This window comes from Micropterus salmoides, unplaced genomic scaffold (genome assembly GCF_014851395.1).
Source record: "Micropterus salmoides isolate LMB-PRFRI ecotype aquatic unplaced genomic scaffold, ASM1485139v1 Ms_hic_scaffold_11, whole genome shotgun sequence".
Classification (NCBI taxonomy): Eukaryota; Metazoa; Chordata; class Actinopteri; order Centrarchiformes; family Centrarchidae; genus Micropterus; species Micropterus salmoides.
The window spans coordinates 19,538,764-19,558,083 of NW_024040152.1; the positions used below are offsets into that span (position 1 = coordinate 19,538,764).

General features: G+C 42.3%; 1 protein-coding gene across 1 annotated transcript; it reads right to left on the reverse strand.

The window, feature by feature from the left end:
- Positions 1-1,606: 1,606 nt before the first annotated feature.
- Positions 1,607-16,452, reverse strand: LOC119897790 (IgGFc-binding protein). Its single transcript, XM_038711752.1, has 22 exons — positions 16,408-16,452; positions 14,132-15,373; positions 13,632-13,984; positions 12,883-13,462; positions 11,644-12,242; positions 10,972-11,539; positions 10,493-10,755; positions 10,023-10,364; positions 9,257-9,830; positions 8,910-9,109; positions 8,472-8,613; positions 7,997-8,325; positions 7,275-7,854; positions 6,575-7,173; positions 5,659-6,226; positions 4,931-5,529; positions 4,252-4,819; positions 3,948-4,147; positions 3,369-3,749; positions 2,981-3,267; positions 2,060-2,110; positions 1,607-1,951 (listed from the first exon to the last, which is right to left on the reverse strand). Exons 2-21 carry the CDS (start codon positions 15,324-15,326, stop codon positions 2,101-2,103), a joined length of 8,937 nt encoding a protein of 2,978 aa, XP_038567680.1. The 5' UTR covers positions 15,327-15,373; positions 16,408-16,452; the 3' UTR covers positions 1,607-1,951; positions 2,060-2,100.
- Positions 16,453-19,320: the final 2,868 nt, after the last annotated feature.

The following is a 19,320-nucleotide window of genomic DNA, read 5'->3' on the forward strand; positions in this document are numbered from 1 at the left end:
AGTTGAGATGGTTGTGGATTTCAAGAAGAACCCAGCCCTCCCAGTCCCCATCAGCCCCTGTGTGACTCCCCAGTTGAAACTGTGGAGTCCTTCTGCTTCCTGGGCACCATCATAACCCAGGACCTCAAGTGAGAGCTGAACATCAGCTGCATCCCCAAGAAAGCCCAGCAGAGGATGTACTTCCTGCGGCAGTTGAAAACATTCAACCTGCCAAGGTTAATGATAGTGCACTTCTAAACCGCTATCAAATTTAAATTAACATCACAAACTTGGGAGTAATGTTAGACTCAGATTTAAATGTTAAATCTCCTTTTAATTTCATTTTGTTCATTTTAGGAATATTGCCAAAGTCAGACCTTTTTAAAAAAAAGTCAGATAGATACTGATAGATGATTGCAGTTCCTCTTTGGATTAGCTCAAACCTCTATAAGAAAACTATATCTAGTTCAGAATGCCATGGCCAGTCTTAACATAAACAAAGAAAATGGATCACAATACCCCACTGCACTGGCTAACTGTATCTTTTAGAATTGCTTTTTTAAAGTAAAATTACTTTGTTACTTTGTTTATGAAGCTTTAAATGACCTTGCTCTTCCCTACATCACATTCTCTCATGGAAAGTTACAGCCAGATCAGGTCCTCCTCCTGGTTTAAATTTTCCTTATGTGTCTCATCAAAGTACTGTTGAGGGTGCCTTCTGTTTTTATGCACCTAAACTATGGAACTCCCTACCTCTGGATATTAGAATGGCCTCTCTGTATTTGTAAAAGAAAATTAAAGACCCATCTTTTAAAACTGGCTTTTAATTTGGATTAATGTTATAGCCTTAGTTTAAGTTTTATTCATTGGTTTTTAAATATTTTTTTTATCCCTGGTGTTTATTTTATTGTCTGATTTTATTTTAATATTTAGTCTTGCAAAATTGTGTTTCTTTTTTATGTTTCTTTTAATGTTTGTGTTGATTAATTTTGCTATGTGGGAGGGCTGCAAGTTTGTAATTAAATCTGAGTTGTGGACCAAAACCTCACTCCACAAGAACAGTTTCTTTGCATCTGCAGCTGACCTCACACTGACATGTAACTCTTATCCCCTCCCATATACATTACGTTACATTAATGTACAGGCTCCACATCTGTCGCAGTGAGTTACATTAACACTTCTTTTGGACCATTATCCCTGTATATTGTATACATTCCTCATTATACTTGTGAAATCTACTGTGAATCTGTACAGCTTTTTCCTTCTATAAAAAATATTGTACAAACTTTGTAAGGTTTTCTATTCATACTTTATTAGTACTTAAATCTTTTTCTCACACTATGTTTGTTATGCACCAAAAGCAGTAGCAAATTTCTTGTATGTAACAATCTACCCGATTTTGATTCTTCTCTCCTCCTACACCAAGGACCTTTAGTGCAGATAGCTTTCTTATTAAAATGTCAAATTTACACAGGAATTCTTATGTCACCAGCTGTGCTAGATGCAGCAGAAGCTGCACACATTACCCATTTGAGTCATGTATTTTTTTATTTAGACTGGCATACAGAGAGTGCTGTACAGATGTGATTTGTAGAAGCAGACAGTGATTCACAAATAACAATCACACAGGGTAATGAAAGAGTATTTATTGGTCAGAACAGAAAGGAAAACATTTCGTAAAACAAACATTTTTAAACCTAGGAAAGTACAGTATAATAAGACAGGTATGAAATTGGTTACCTTTGGCTGTTTGGGGAAAAGAGATGCTATAATTTCATTCTCCACTAGATGGAGATGTTGGTCAAGAATGAGCTAAATTTTTTACTGCTCTAAAGTGAACAATAGAGGACCAGACCTCCAGTAAACAACAAAAACTATCCCATGAATCAAGAGGAAATATACTGAAGCATGATGAGTAAGAAAGGCTGTAAACAAGCAACTTTAGCTGAACAACTTCACATTAGTCTTCATCCTGTTTAATGGGGGTAAAAAGCAGGAATGTAAGCCACGCTGTACAGCTGTTTCATTCATGAAAAAACATCAGTTCATGGTTCTGAGAACAAACAACTTAAGTTTTTACCTATATAGCAGACTCTCTCTATCATCGCAGAACCAACATCTCTACAGGCCACTGAAATGAAAAAGAAAAATTGCAGTCAAAGGGCACTGGAGCAAAGTAAAGTCATGTTCACTCAGGCACAACAGAGATTACAAGCAACACAAGGTTATTTTTAAAGGCATATGCAAACACTCAGGAAATCTGGAGTATTTTCTTGTAATGTTTAGGGTCTGGTGAGAGAAAATGCCTGCAAAAACACAACTAAGTTGAATGAAGAGAGGAAGGGGGATACACAAAACTCAATCCTCTAAGGGATTGACTTAAGGCTAGAACACAGAACTAAAGATGAGGGCTCAAATTAATATTGCACCCAGATGAGTCTTAAGTGTCCTTGGATGACAAGCAGTGATTGGATTGCAAGCTTGGTAGCTTTTGATGGCCATGCCTGTCAGCCTCACCTGCTTTTTAATCAGTAATTACCATAGGGGATTCTCTGGCATTTCTTAATTAAATTGGACCAAATGCAATTAAAAACCACACTCTCATTCCTTTAAAAGGGCTCTGTGGAGTCCTTGTTTAGTTCTTTCTGTTAAGAGAATAAGCGGTTGAATGGTCATAACACTGTCCCATCTCTCACTGATCTGTACTTGATTATTTCAGTGGTCAAATTAAGTTTGCAGTTTGCATAATAAAGGGCAAGATAGAGTTCAAGACTGAAACTTCTGCCCTAACTGCAATTGAAGGTTAAAAGTGTAGATGAGGAGGCAAAGTTGTTATTTTATTAAAACAATAAAAGTTAACATTAGGAGTTGGGGAACAATGTGATGAGAACTTTTATTAAAGTAGAGGGCTATCATTATCGAAGCATTAAATGTAGCAAAGTATCTTTTTCCATTACATTTACACAGAGGAAATGTTATAGTGTGCCTTTTCAATACTCACCACCTAGAAAAGTCCCCAGCGCTCCAGGAGCCAACAACAACAGCCACGTCAGTGGTGATTTTCCCATCTGCTGTCCTCATATCATCTTTAGAGTCGTTATTGTAGTTGCCACAGGCACCGCACATTTTACCAGACAAGCTACTGTCAATAATGACGGTGACCTTCTGTGAAATTGAGTAGGTGACCCGCACAGCTGTTGCCCTCTCGATGATCACAGTTCTCTCTGAGATTTGGACAGACAGATCACTTGTCACTTTGCTGGGAAATGACACCTTCCTGCCATTTGCCTGGAAGACATGAATAAGGGGAAAGAATAGTAAAACAAAATCAATTGAGATCAAAACAACTACTTGCATCGTTAAACATTTAACTATTATTCTCTGCTCACCCAGGTCTCGCGTTGGCTGTTCACTGTGATGGTGGTTTCCTGGAAGAACACATACAAGGTGGCGACGGTGGGAGATGCACCTTTGCTGCAGATCCTGACGTCCACAACCACACGGAACCACAGCTTAGAGGTCTCATCACACAGAGATGCCACTTCAAATGCCCCTTGAGCTCCCATCGCTCCAGACATGCCATCAAAGGAGGTGAGGTAGCCAACTTCACTGACGCTGCAGTAGCCCTGTTTTACTTGGCAGTCTCTGACCCCGTCTCTTATGCCGCAAACCTCTCCACTGGTGCAGGACAGCTTTTCACACTTCACCAGCCCAGAAGCCTGGCACACACACTTGGACTTACATTCTTTGTCCACCACTGCTTGGCCCACCTGAAAGCATACATCGTGTATAACATTAAATCATTTATGTTTCAGGTCAGTGAATAGAATGTTTGTTGCTGTGATAGCAGAGAAAGTATTATAACATCATTCTTTGTACGCTAACTACATGACTTTTATACAACTACCTTTTCAATTGTATTACAGTTACTATGTGTGACAACAAAGTAAAATCTCAGTACAGTTTACCGTCAGATATCTGCCATCGTGCACACACCCACAGTCGTCCAAAGGAACACATTGGACGCCATCAAAAACAAAGCCGTCATCACATTGGCAACCTTCAAAACAGCTTTTAGAACAAGAAAATGGGTAAATAAAGCTGGCACAGGTCCCACCGCAGGTGTCGGCACACAGCTCATAGTGACTGTGCGCAGGGCAGGAAGCAGCTACAAGAGAAGAAAACATTTGTAAGACTTTGTATGTGCACCTGAAATTTAAAACATGAAAAACATGGACTATGCATCAGCTATAATATTGCTGTGTAACTTACGGCAGAAGGAGCTGCTCCTCCATGGCTGGATTTGCACTCCTGCACTCTGGCAGGCCAAAGCGTAGGCTTGGACACTGTTACACAGAGTATCTTTGTTGCCACCCATAGCACAGACATCAAACACGCAGTGAGACACATATGCTGCTGGGTCAATTTTACTGTGGCAGGCTTTGAAAGGCCCATTAGGTTCACTCATAATGCCACACGAGTCTGGTTTTCCGTACAAGGTGGCCTTGGCCTGCTCACATACTGGACACTGGCCTCCACAGCCCCCACACACATTCCCAGGCAGGTCCACTACCCACGCCTTCCCAAAGTCATCAACGTTATTCACTTGTTTGCCATCAGGAAGTCTGAAGTCATCACCACCCTTCGTGTTGTAGTCACCACAAAGACCACACATCTTACCCTGGTATGTAGACGGCACGATCACTTCAACATAATAGACAGTGTCATACAGGACTGTCAGTCCAAAGTCTGTCCGGACAATTATGTTGCAACCTTCCTGGGCGACTCTGAGACGCCCATTGTCCAGGGAGAGCGGAAGGTTTAGAAGTTCATCATCCACCTGGACAGAGGAGGAAAGCGAACAGAATCAGTGAGACATGTTTGTGAGGAAATAAATAAACATGCACAAATGTAACCATACACTTGTTTTGGATAAAGTTGTTGAACTCACAATGACTTTCCATGGCATTCCCTGCTGGATGTAAATGACATAACCATAGACCACCACTGCAATCGACTTTGTAACGGCCACCTTTCCATTTCCATACTTCTCATTCCCCTGAGTTACAGTGAATGGTGTCAGATAGCCTTTGTCATCATCACAAACCTTGGCCAATACGTAGACACATGTACCCTGGAAATCAAACCTTTGCCCATCGAAGGAAATGTAATGAGGGTCACCAGAAGCCACACACTTGCCTTGCCCCTCAGGGTGGCAGCTTTTCACTCCATTTACAATCTTACAGGTCTCCCCTGGACGGCACTTTGCCTTTTGGCAAGACACTGCACCATTCTCCCCACAGATGCATTGCTCGACACACTCGGTTTCAGGGTAGAAGACATCTCCTTTCTTGTAGTAGCGACCATCGTAGGAGCAGCCACAGTCTCTCACAGGCACGCAGGTAGCACCACTCAGCAGGTAGCCTTCATCACACTCGCAGCCTTCTGTACAGGACCTGCGGCAGGTGGCAAGGGAAGTTAAGCTGGCACAGGTGGCTGGGCAACCCGTGGCACACAGGGTATAGTGGCTGTTAGCTGGACACAGCATTGCTGTTTTATAGGATGAGAAGAGGGGGGGGAGGGACAAGGTCAAATATGAAATGAGATGTTTTGGAATAAGTGTATGTATGAAAAACAGAAATTATTAAAAAAGATTTTTAAACACAATCCCAAACTCACGACAGAAGGTATCTGTTCTCCAGGAGCCGATGGCGATTCCTTTGCTTTGACAGGCAGAGACATAGACTCCCACAGCATCACAGATTGACCCATGGTGACCATGATAAGTACAGGCATCATACACACAGTCCTCCAGGTAAGGAGCAGGGTCTACATGAGCGTGACAATCCCTGAAAGGCCCTGCCTTGTCTGCGATAATACCACAGTACTTTTGGGCTTGGTACTCTTTCCTCTGGGAGTCTGTACATGCTTGGCACCATGCCCCCTGGCAGACTGATGAACAGCCTGATACTAGGGCCACCTGCCAGCTCTCGCCCAGCTTGACTCCATTACTAGCGATCTGGCCATTCGGCATGGTCAGGTCATCCTGAGCTTTTCCATTGTAGTTGCCACACAGGCCACAGACTGCGCTCTGGTAGTTGCTGGGTAGAGTAATGCTCACTGTGCTCTGCCAGTCAAAGGTCACAGTGATACCGGCAACTGTCTCCACTACAGCTGTCCAGCCGCTGAGAAACACGACCAGCTCATTACTATAACCCAGTGGTAATGAAGCAAGCTGCCCATTGAGCTGAGGAGCAGAAAGGGAGTGGGAGAGGGATATTTTTAGGAGATTATAGATTTAACATCCTCGATAATCCTTTCTAATGTGCAGTTAAATCTTAGTTTAATTAAGTCTGCTTGGATTAAATTTTTTAATTTGCAATTAAATATATATGCAGAAGAGCATGAGGAGTGTCAGAATTAGCACAATGACAGAAGGCATTATCATCCACTCATTTGAATGAGGCTCAATGTGCTGTTTTTATTTTTAATACTGTTACTACAAACCCATTTCCTTTCTCTCCAAAAATCCACATGAAAACAAGTGTCAGATTACTTATATTTTCTATATCCATAACTCCACATCCATTCTTACCAGCACCATGTAGGGGTATTCTCTGCTGATGGTGAGGGTGATGCCATATATGGAAAATGTGACAGTCCTTGTGTAGGACACGGCCTTGCTTCCCCGGTTGTCATTCTGCACAGTCACGTTGAAAGGCACTAGTCCAGGCTGCTGAGAGCACAGTCCCACCAGCTGATATACACATGTGCCCTGGAAGTCATATTTGTGGCCATCAAATGTCCGGTAGTGAGGGTCACCTGAGGCTGTGCATGTGGCATGACCGATGGGTTGGCAGCCCCGCTCTCCACCCACTACGGCGCACTTCTGGTTGGCAGAACAGGAAGCCTCACGGCATATCACCATGCCCAGGATCGCATCACACTCACACAGGCGACCGCAAGCCTCATCAGCCCAAAAGCGCTGGCCTGGCTTGTAGTAGCGGCCCTGATAGGAGCAACCACATGTTTTAGCTGGCACACAGACACCAGCGCTGAGGACGTAACCCTGATCACACACACAGGCCTCCACACAGGTACCGTTGCAGATCTGCTTTTGCTCAGGGAATGAGCAGGATGGCTGGCACGGGCTGGCACAGTCTTCATAGTGGCTGTAACGCTGACAGTTCATTGCTGGATAGAAATTTAAAGGCATTAACCAAAAAATAAAAAAATAAATATTTGTTTGAAATCTTTGACTAAAAGGAGCAAATCATCTTCTTATAAATACTCACGGCAGCCAAACGTTTTCCTCCAGTCACTGATTATTATTCCTTCTTCACGACACTGCCTACTGTAGGAGGCCAATGCCTGGCACAGCATCTTTTTGTCCCCCTTATTCAAACACACATCATACACACAGCTGTTCATGAAGGCCTGGGGGTCCAATTTTCCATGACATTTCTGGAACACACTATTGGTCTTGGCTGCGAGGGCCCCGCAGGAAGCCTCAGTCTCATAGAGCTTCATCTGGTTACCATCACAGGTAGGACAGTTTTTCTGACACGTGTCCCAGCAAGGTTGGTCCTTGTCCTGGTCAGGCGTTTGCCAGCTCTTACCCCACTCAATTACTGACGAGACAGCTTTGCCTTCTGGATTCTGGAGCTCATCAAAGTTATTCCCGTTAAAGTTGCCACACAGACCACAGACACTGCCGTAGTAGCTACTGGGCAGCTTTATGACCAGTTCCCAGTTCCAGTCGTAGGAGACAACCAGGCCAAAGTTCGTCTTCACCATTGCAGTGTTACCAAACTGAAACACTGACACCTCACCATCACCCAGTTGCACAGGAAGATTCAACAGCTCCCCGTTCACCTGAAGGGAATGGATCAGAACAATACATGTATATATATATACACACACACATTAAAATACTAGAGGTCAAACACATATATATATAATATACACATTAAAATACTACAGGTCACACACATCAGACAAGAATCTAAAATCTTACCGTGACTTTACCAACTTGGTTCTTGCCCATGATGATGGTGTATCCATATACAGACACTTCTACCTCCCTGACATAAGAAACTGCTGTGTTTCCCCGGTTATCATTCCTCTCAGTGACTGAGAATGGCACCAGGCCTTCCACATTCCCACAGGTTTTGGAGATGACATACTTGCAAGTGCCCTGGAAGTCATAGTTGTAACCATCAAATGTGTGGTAGTGGGGGTCACCCCAGGCCCAGCATATTCCCGTGTACTCGGGGACGCAGACCGCTTCACCATTTTCAACGTTGCACCGCTCCTTGACCCGACACTTGGCATCTTTGCATGGATCTACACAAGATAAACAAAGGGAAATTGATAGGAAAATTTAACTCAACTAATTAAAAATTTCCTGTACATTTATCTTAAAGAGAATTTACTCATTAAATAAGTTAAGAATAATTTGTTACTACAAATACACAGTATTTGTGTCTTACCTGTGTTGTAGCATGCCATGATTCCTTTCTTGACTTGGCATTTGGTGCTTTGAGGGCAGGAATACTTTTCACAGACAAGGCCTGTCGCTGGATTACAGGTGCACTTTGTGTTACAGTCTTCCTCATATACCACTTCACCAGGCTGGGGACATAGAACAGGTTCATTGTACAGGAGAAAATAATACACATAAGAAATGACAGGTTAAAGAGTCATCCACATTGTTTAATTCTTATTCCATCTTACCAAAAAAAATAAACATTTAGATAATCTGCTAAATAAGTCTCAGGAGAAATCCCCAGTGCACATATCTAAGATCAGACTGTCCACCATGTCAGAAAAAGCCAAGGCAACTTTATTGCCATGTCAGCATGAATACTGCTATGGGTATTTGCTTGACACTAAAAAGCCATCATTTGTACAGAGTTGTTGAATTGTACCTTGTAAGTCCTTCCATTGTCATAGCAGCCACACTCAGTATCTTGAACACATGTCTGTCCATTAAATAAGAAGCCAATATTACATTCGCAGCCTTCTGTACAGCTAGCGGAGCACTGGACAATCTCTGTGAGGCCTGGGCAGGATGCAGAACAGGAGTCTGCACACACCTCATAGTGACTGTTGGCTGGGCATTTCATGGCTGAAATAAATCATGCATGCATGCATCATCAAGACAGGGAAAACATGTATTAGACAAGAGCCTCTTCCTATATTCAATAAATGTAATATAAATACAGTATGGCAGACAAGAATAAGAGGTTGATGTGGAGAAAAAACAACAACTTACGACAGAATGAAGCTGTCCTCCAGTTTGTGATGTCAACTCCTGCCATGTGGCAGTTGAAGGCATAGGCTGCTATGCTGTTACACAGCACCTTTCCATCACCGTTGGAAGCACACACATCAAACACACAGTCGTTGAAGTATGGCTGTGGGTCCAGTTTACCATGGCAGGCTGCAAAAGGACCTTTGGGTGCTTTAACAAGACCACAGTAGGTAGACTCTGAAAACACAGCCTTGCGAGCTGGGTCACAGTTAGGACAGTTATCCCCTTCACAGCCATCTGCACAAACCACATTAGGGATGGTGACCTTCCAGGATTTTCCAAAAACATTCACGTTGTCGGTGAGCTGTCTATTGGGCATTTGGAAGTCATCTTTTTGGTTGCCGTTGAAGTTGCCACACAGACCACAGACTTTATCACGGTAATTACCAGGTACTGTGACTGTCACATGATAGACCAGGTCATAAGTAATGAGCAGTCCGAAATTTGTGGCAATAACATAATATATGCCTTCTTGATAGACATGCACTGCTCCATCATTAAGATTCAGGGGAAGGTAGTTAAACACTCCATTTACCTAAAAGAAAGACACAAGTGTTATTTAAAGAAAATCTACTGATGATAAGAATGTTAAAAATATATATTTTCAAGCTAGTTTTACATCTCTCAGCATTTTCTAACATCTGCCACTAAATGATACTAAATGAAGCAGCAGATTTCACTCTATTCCAATTGAGGAGCTTGGTACAAATGATGACAAGGTGCTCACCAGGACTCCATACATATTGTTCCTCATGATGAGAGTGAAGCCGTAGACCTCCACAGCAACCAGCTTGGTGACAGACACCACTTTGCTGTTAATCATGTAGTTCCACTGAACGTTCTCCACCTGAACAGAGAAGGCCACAAGGCGTGAGCCTTCCAGCCCACAGCTCTTGGACAGTGTGTAGGTGCAGGTGCCCTGGAAATCAAACATTTGCCCATCAAATGAGCGGTAATGGGGGTCACCAGAGGCCTGGCACACACCCTTACCAACAGGCTGACATTTTTGGACACCATTCTCTATTTCACACTTCTCATTAGGGCCACATGTGATCTTCTTGCACTCCACCTGAGAAAAACAGGCGAGAAACAACAACAAATTAATTTCTATACTGCATACTTCCATACTGCAAGGCCACGCTGATCAGTATACAATTATAATTGTTTTTATTAACTGTCCACTTTTGCATCCATTACCACTCCATTTTGTGTGCACTTGCACTCCTCCTGACACTCATTGGGATAAAACACTTGGTCCATGCGGTAGTAGCGGTCTTTGTAGACGCAGCCGCACTGTGAAAAGGGAACACAGAGCTGTCCACTGAGGATGTATCCCTCATCACAGGAACAGCCCTCCCCGCACTGAGCTTGGCAACCTTGAGGAGGGCCCAGACTCTGGCACGAGGAAGGACAGGGAGTTGCACAAACTTCATAGTGGCTGTGGACTGGACATGTCACCGCTGTATACAAGGGACAAGAAAAAACAGAAATTGTGACTGTGATTTACTGGAGACATTTTAATTTAGAGTACAGACTGCAAATGTAGGAAATGATTACAAAGCAACAGAAAAGGAAGTAACCCATTGAGTGTTATTGTTATACTACAGTCCTACAGTAAATAATGCTCACTTAGCCTTTTATGTAAATGACTTTATTAAAATAAATGCATTTCTCACCACAGAACTGACTGCTTCTCCAGCTGTACACCTTGGCCCCCACAGCCTGGCAGGCAGACGTGTACGTTGTAATAGCCTGACACAGCACATCCTTTCTGCCCTGATACAGGCACACATCATAAACACAGTCTTCAAAGTAGCCAGTTGGTTCCACCTTAGCATGGCAGTCACGGAACGGCCCTTTGGGGTCATTTAACAAGCCGCAGAAATCTCCTTTTTCATATTGAACCTTCTGGGTAATGTCACAATCAGGACACACGCCTTTACAGCCTTCGACACAACCTGGGATCGTGGCCACCCGCCAACTGGCACCGAAATCTGCTGGTGAGACAGGTTTGCCACCATTCTTTGGAATCAGGTCATCCTCTGGTTTGCCGTCATAGTTGCCACAAAGGCCACAAACTGCTCCCATGTAGTTGCTTGGCAGTGTTACAAACACAGCGCTTTCCCAGTTGAAGGAAACTTTGAGGCCGAAGTTTGTGCTGACCACACCGTCCCAGCCATTCTTATACACAGATACTTTTCCTCCATCCAGGGTCACAGGAAGGTTCACCAGCTCATTATTTACCTGGAAAAGGACACACAATTGTATTTGTATATAGAGACGGAATATTAAAGTGACTCACAGGAAAGATTCTGGTGTTCATATACCAAACATTATGTGGTTCTTACCATAATCAGGCCCTTGTGGGTCTTTGTAATGACAATGCTGTAGGAGTACACCTTGATATCCACTAACTTGGTGTAAGAAACCACCTTGCTGCCCCGGTGATCATTTTGCACCAGCACTTCAAAGGGCACCAACTCTGGGTTCTTGGAGCAGAGTGCAACCAATTGATACACACACGTGCCCTGGAAGTCAAACTTCCTCTTGTCAAAGGTCACATAATGGGGGTCTCCTGTGGCCTGGCAGGTGCTGTGGGAGACTGCCTCGCACTTTCTTATGCCATCAACAACCTGGCACTGCTGCCCTGTCGCACAGCCTTTGTCCTTACACTCAACGCTTCTGCTTCCAGCAACACATTTGCACCATTGCCGACAGCCCTGGTCAGCCCAGAATGACTCACCAACAGGGATGTATCGACCCTCGTAGGTGCAACCACACTCAGAGGCAGGTACACACTGACCTCCGCTCAAAACAAAGCCTGTGTTACAAGTGCAGGTCTGCACACAGGGGTATTTGCATTTGGAGGGAGCATTAGGGTCAGAACAAGTGGCAGGGCAGGCATTTCCACAGACCTCATAGTGGCTGTTTTCTGGACATTTTGCAGCTTTAGGGAGAAGAAAGACAATAGAGTGTTAGAATCACTAGGAACAACAAACAAAAGTATGTTCATTTGAGTGACTGATTTGAATAGATTGATTTATAAATTATGTATTGAATATCAAATACACACTGTGCTTTAACATGTACGTATCATCCATCTATAAAACTTGCACGGTGTGTGTTTTATTTATTTTTATTTAACCTTTATTTAACCAGGAAGTTCCTTGAGATTGAAATCTCTTTTCTGAGGCAGACCCGGCCAAGACGGCACACCAGTTACAATTTAAATAGAAATACAGCATAGTTAAAACAAACAAACAAGCATCACACATAAAGGAAAGGGACTAAGCCAGGTCACATGTGGCAGTTAGATTTCTCAGTTACATGGCATTTTAACATGGCTTTAAATTCATTTAATGGGACTTAAAGCCATGTAAAATGCCATGTAACTGCCACACGTGACCTGGCTTTGTCCCTTTCCTTTACGTATGATGCTTGCAATGTACAGTATATAGACGCATCTCCTGTATATTTACATGTAAACCGTTTTTAAAAAATGTATGACTATTTTTTCTTGTCACCTGTGTGTAACATTGAGATCAACTTGAAAACCAGAGTCAAATTCCTTTACTACCATTACTTACGGCATTGTGCCATCTCCCTCCAATCTTGGACCTGGATCCCAGCAGCCTGGCAGGCTTCAGTGTAAGCATCCAGCGCCCTGCAGAGGAAATGTCGAAGGCCACCTCCCATGCATACGTCATATTTACAGTTCTCCAGATATGCTTGTGGGTCAATGACTGCATGACATTTGCTGAATGGCCCATTTATTATAAGTGTGATAAGCCCACAAAACAAGTCACCCTGCCACATCTTCATCAGGCTGTTCTCACATCTCTCACAGCCACCCACACAGTCATCTCTGCACAGAGCATCATTCACCAGCCCTGGCACCTTCCAGCTGCTCCCAAAGGCCACAACCCCACTTGCCTGGGTGCCGGTGGGTGTGGTGAAATCATCACTGGGGTTGCCATTGAAGTTGCCACAGAGACCACAAGTCTTACCGGCATAACTGCTGGATAGAGTGACCACTAGATAGTGTTCCCAGTCATAACGGACAGTCAGACCAAAATCTGTCTCAATGACCACAGAACGGCCACTCTGAAACATAGTCAGTTTGTTGTTGTTCAAGGCTACTGGCAAACTCCACAGATTATTGTCAATCTGCACAAAAGAAAATAGAAAACATGTTCAGTCATAATGTGTTTATATAAATGTATGAATTTTAATGTGTCACACAAATAAATAATTAAATCAAACAATCAGAATAATATTCAAAACTGAATATTTGAAAAATTAACACTCTTTAACTAACAGATATAGGAAGCCTTACCCTCACACGTCCTGTCTCAGACCGCACTACTGTGATGGTGACGCCATACACCTTCACTGTAACCAGGGCGACGTACGATACCCTGGGGCTACCTCTGTTCTCATTTTGGGCGAGGACCTCAAAGGCTGGGAGATTATCATCCTTTCCACAGTTTTTAGCAATGACGTATGTGCAGGTACCCATGAAGTCATAGTGTCGCCCATCGAATGTACGGTAGTGGGGATCTCCCATGGCCCAGCAGGTACCAGGCTTGCTTTCCACTGGCTTGGGGACACAGGAGGGATACCCACCCTTCATCTCACACACCTCATTGGCACTGCAGGTGATACTGCTGCAGGTCAAAGATCCACTTCCTGAAAAACCGTAACAATCAATGCCCACATCACAGTTCACTTGTGTGTAATGTAAAATATTTTATCTCTCTACTGAAATATGCTCTATATCATAATAATATATGCTGAAACTTTTTAATTGGCAGAGCTATGGTTTGTGCACATTACCTGGCTGTAAACATTGTCCTGGAGCACCATAGCCGTTCATCTGGCTGACTCCAAAACTGTAGAGAGCAAAGCTGGAACCCGAGCTGGACACAGTGTGTGAATTGGTGCCAGGGGTTTGTTTGTAGGACATCTGCGCCCAAGAGAAGTCTGTCCCTGCAACCACTCTCCACTGGACATCACGGGGCAGGTTTGTACCATCAATACGCAGCTCTGCCATTGCACTGGTCTGTGCCACAATAAGGGCTTGATTGTCAAAGCCCTCCAGAGCCTCTAGTGAGTAAGAGGAGCAGAAGCGGTCTGTGGGCAGGATGGTCATTAAGAAAGGGTCGTAGTACTTTAACCAGTTCTGTTCAACACCGTTGAAGAGCATGAGGACTTGGATGCCATGATCAGCCTGAATGGACAGTGTTTCAGGATTGTTGTAGCGGATCTCCATCACCCTCCCCCTGGTCAAACTCAAAACCTCTTCACGGTTGCCATATTGAACCGTGACTTGGGTGGGTTGGGAGGCCTGGAGGTAGACACTATCATATTTTGTCTGGAAGCTCAGGGGAGGCACGATGAACCTGGATCCCCACCTGCTCACTGGCAGCAGCTGCTCATAAACATGATTACATTTCGAGAAGCACCAGGTGCAGGTGTGACCCGTAACAACAGCAACAGGGTTCTTGGAAGCAACCCTGGTGCCAGAAAGGTCGGTCGTGCTCTGGAGCTGGACACTCTCATATGGCTGGAGATCTATTACCATTCGGCTGCCACTCTCATAGACACGATCCTGGTACTTGATTGAGCATTGTGGGAAAATCTCTACTTGGTTGCTCTCTTTTCCATTTGTCACAGCGAACTCTTTATAAGAGCCAAAGGGGGATCCAGCAGGTGTAAAGATGAAATATTCTGTACCCCATTCAGTGGTAGGATATATCACAGAGGTGTCAGCTGTATACAGCTTGTAGTTGAAGGAGGTTACAGTCACATCTGCTGAGGTTTCAATGCGCACCGTGTTGGGACACTTTGTGCTGCCATACATCTCAACACTAGTGGGGAGACTAATGATGACCCTTTCTCCAGCATTTAGAGTTTTCTCTTGCTTGAAGTTTAAGGGAGGCACTGTCACTGTCACTTTAGCATTGGCCTGAACAGCGGTAATGTATAGCTGAAAGAGAGGACTGTCATAGTTTGCCGCATAATTCTGCATGAATGACAGGGCAAACTCCCTTCCTGCCCATCCAGCGCTAGATGGACCTGGCAGATGGGGGGAAGAGCAAGGAAACAAGAGTCAAAAGAAGATGTCTTTTCAAGTTACCTAAAATGAAGAAGTCAGGTACAAAACTGTGCTTCACAAATCTTGTGTATGAAAAAAACATGTCAAAAAAGAATTAGGAAATGAATGAGACTACTATGTGCCAAGGCAATCCAAGGATTCACAGAGTGGCAATACAAAACTTGGCTTGAGACTTCTTGGATCACATATACAATACAAAGAAAGAATATGACACCAAAGAGAAAGTGACTGAAAAATACGTTCATTTCAAAGTTAAAAAGCAGGGATGAATGCTAGTCCATAATGGATGGATTGCTTTTTTCCTTGATAACCATTGTGTGAGATTTAGACTGAGGAACAGTCACTTGACTGCTTCTCAGCAGCACTCAATAAGTCACTTGCGCAGACAATATAATTGCATAATGAAAATATTATCAATATCTGTGCCTTTGGTGTGAAAAGAACATTTTCTAGGCTCAGTCAGGGCCTGGGGGATTTAGATTACACTCCTGTTTCACCCATTTAGTATAATAGTTCCAACTCAATAGCAGCTGAAGGTAAATGCTATTCCCAACAAAAGCAAATTTCAATTTAGATGACTATCTTGCACTCACAAATTTTTCACCTGTTTAAAATTCTTCTTCTTTCACACAAGCACCTGGCATGGCTGCACACAACTGATACGGTTGACAACCTGGATAAATTGCTTCAGATTGAGCGGTCACTTGGCTACATGTCATGCTGGGGAATTCTGAGCCAAGGTTTAAGAAATGCTTCTGTGATTGATTACTAAAAAGCTATGTTTAATTAGATTTAATAGTTGTTTAATAGTTAGCACAGTTTGAGATAAAATTTGAAGAGAAAAAGAACAATCTTCCTGAATTGAAAGATTTTCATCACTACTACTGTGTTTGTTCAATTAAACACAGCTTAAAATCATGACTAATTAGAAAGATGATAAGCACGGATATATCACACTGAAATCAGAAAAATCAGAGTATGACAAAATGCTTACTATTGAATAAAGCTCCCAAAACACAAAGCAGCAACAGGGTCCCCATGGCTGAAATACAGAGATACTTGTTTTAGTAACAGAAAAAATGAGATTTTTTGAATGTTATAAATGCATTAATTTGACAAACCAGCCAACATAAATAGCAATTTCAGAATGGACAGTGCTTACCTGCTAAGGCATCAGTTTGATGAAATTTTTCAGTTCCATCCTTTTATATATTCCATCAGACAAAAACACCCAAGAGCCGACTTTGAAAAACAATACCATTCCTCTAAAACAAATTAAGGTAGAACTTGGCAATGACTTGTATGTACGGCTGTATGTTGACATAGGTGGGAGGTCCAATACTAACTACATGTACAGCATGGGATGAATCATTCATCTTTAGTAACACACCCAATGACATACACATCATGTCATTTATTTCCTGGAATCTGAAGAGAATCCCTGCATGAACTCCTTAATAATCTGTATTGATGTAGAAGATTTATTCTATGAATGCAATCTTTTTAGAAACTCTTCTTTTCTTTTAAATGGAAAATTTACAAAACACTGCACAAGGCTTTTGGATAATAAATCATTACGTTATATCATGAAATTAGTAGAGTTTTAGTCATGTTTACTGAACCAGTTTTTAAAGCAGAAATTCCAATGTCATTGGATATATAACACCAGGAAGCTTTAGGTGATTTTTATTATTTGCCCACAGTAGTTTGTAATGTATATTCTGGCGTAACCAAATAATATTATCCATTCTAGACTGGGCAAGGCAATAATGTGATAAGACCAAAATCACAACTTATCTTCAAAGTTACCCAAGAGTCTCTGAGCAGACACTGACAGAGTATTTGTATCTTATTGATATCTCACGTCACAGAATAAATGAGTTTCCAAATGGTTTCTAGTAAGAACATACATTGTTAGATTTTCCTCTGTAGAAATAAATCAGCTGTGATGCAATTACATTTGATACATAAAAATGTTACATATTACATATTGACATTTTGATAAAATGTAAGTATGTTGATTTCTACTCTGCACCCTTAATCGCTGTATTTTTGGTTTACTTTCAAAATGCCCTTCTTCCATGTGGTGTTTCACTAGCAAGGACCACACAATCAACAGGTATGATTAAATGATTTATTGATGATCGAAACAGAAAGATGTATGAGGCTTGCGGTTGCCGAAGAGACATTCGAATGCGTGTGGGGAAGCTATGATAGGATGACGGACCCCCTTATAACCCTATGGAGAGGAAGAAGATCAGGAGGCAGGACAGAGAAAGGGTTGGGGGGGAGGGATGCAGGATACAAGAGCGAAGGGGAGGAGTTAGGACGTGTGGGTATTTATGGAAATGCTGGCGGTGACGTGGTTGATGTGTGGTCCCGCTCCTGAAACTCTGCTAATTAGCACCACTTTATGCCATTTGTTATCAGTAAGAGAAAAGCCACCTATTGTGCATCACATTGCTAGCATGTAAGGCCCTATTCAGTGTGCACACCACAGTTTCCGCCAATGTTTATATTGTGTCCTTTAAGCCAGTTCATGCTTGTAAACAAAGATCTGTAAAAGAAGTGTCACTTGTAAAGCTTGCAAAATGGGTGGATAATTCTCTAGAATATCAGTAGCTGAGCTAAACAGGCGGTTTCTGTTGGTTTTGGGTGTCACCCAAGAATAACAGCACATAGTGAATGGTGCAACAATATTTGTGATAGACAGATAGTAAATATAACTTGGCCCTCAAAAGTTTGCATTAGATTTTTTTTGATTAAAAAAACTCAAATATTTTATTAGTGTTCATTTGGTCAGAAGCCTTTGGGCAGGGCAATATTAACTCTGGTTTAGTTATGTATACAGATTGTAGATTTAGATAGAAAGGTGTGCCGCATTAGTTTTTTTTGGTTGGAACCTAATCAACACTGGCCAGAAATGACCTTATTTTAAAAGGTGTATGGGCCTAACTGACAGGAGTGCTGACAGTATTAAGTAAAATCAGTGGTGTAAATGGCCACATTTTATTGACGGAACCATACTGTACGTGGTTCTTTTTCATTGTTGAAAGATAAAGATAGATTTTTAAAAACATATTATTTAAAAAAAGATTTTAAAGGATCTTTATAAGAGGATTTGTACATGTTAACGTTTAAAATTGTTGAACGGGTGTAACAAGTATTGGCTTTTGACTTGCAAAGGTTTTATTGCACTTCCAGTAAAAACAATAGTTGTCATCAACTCGAGTATCTTCATTTGGTTCACTTTACTTTGTCTCCATTACTCTATGTGTGACACATTGGCGTAAGTTAGTAACAACTGGCCCCAGGCTTTTATGATGGGCCCTTGGGCTCCACAGTTACTAAGCACTCACACGCACACACAGACAGCATTTGTGTCCAGAAGGGAACCGTATATTGGCGAATTTGTGTGCCTTGTTTCCTCATTGTCTTAACGCTTTGATGCATGGTATCCACATTTGTGGACAGTTATTTTAACTCCATTTTGGGTTACTATATCATGGTTATGTTCTCCAAGTCATTTCAGGACAGTGTCATTTGATTGATATGAACACTGTAACAGTTTACTGTTGTTTTCCAAATATTTATTGCTTGATGACCTCATCAATGGCTGACTGTGATGGCCATGTGCTAACTCTCCAAGCTGCTGCAGAGCTTGTAATTGATGCTGAATTCTTTGATGTAATAAACTTTTATAATCAAGAACAGTGTCAAGCGGATTTCTTCTCAACACATCACGCAGCATTATCGTTCGGACACCACACCGTCTCAGGCATATCTGTGAAAAACTTTTATTCAAGGAGGGCAGTCAAGATTTAAAAAAGTATGTGCAGTAAAGTATTATTAACAAGTTTATGTTTTATAAATTCAAATTTAGAGTAAAATGTTGTTTTTATATACC

Coding starts and splice junctions, on each gene's coding strand:
- LOC119897790 (XM_038711752.1), bottom strand. CDS start 15,326: ATGCAGAATTATGCGGCAAACTATGACAGTCCTCTCTTTCAGCTATAC. Junction 10,365..10,492: donor AGTGCACACAAAATGGAGTG/GTAATGGATGCA, acceptor TGTTTTTCTCAG/GTGGAGTGCAAGAAGATCAC. Junction 9,110..9,256: donor GAGGACAGCTTCATTCTGTC/GTAAGTTGTTGT, acceptor GATTTATTTCAG/CCATGAAATGCCCAGCCAAC.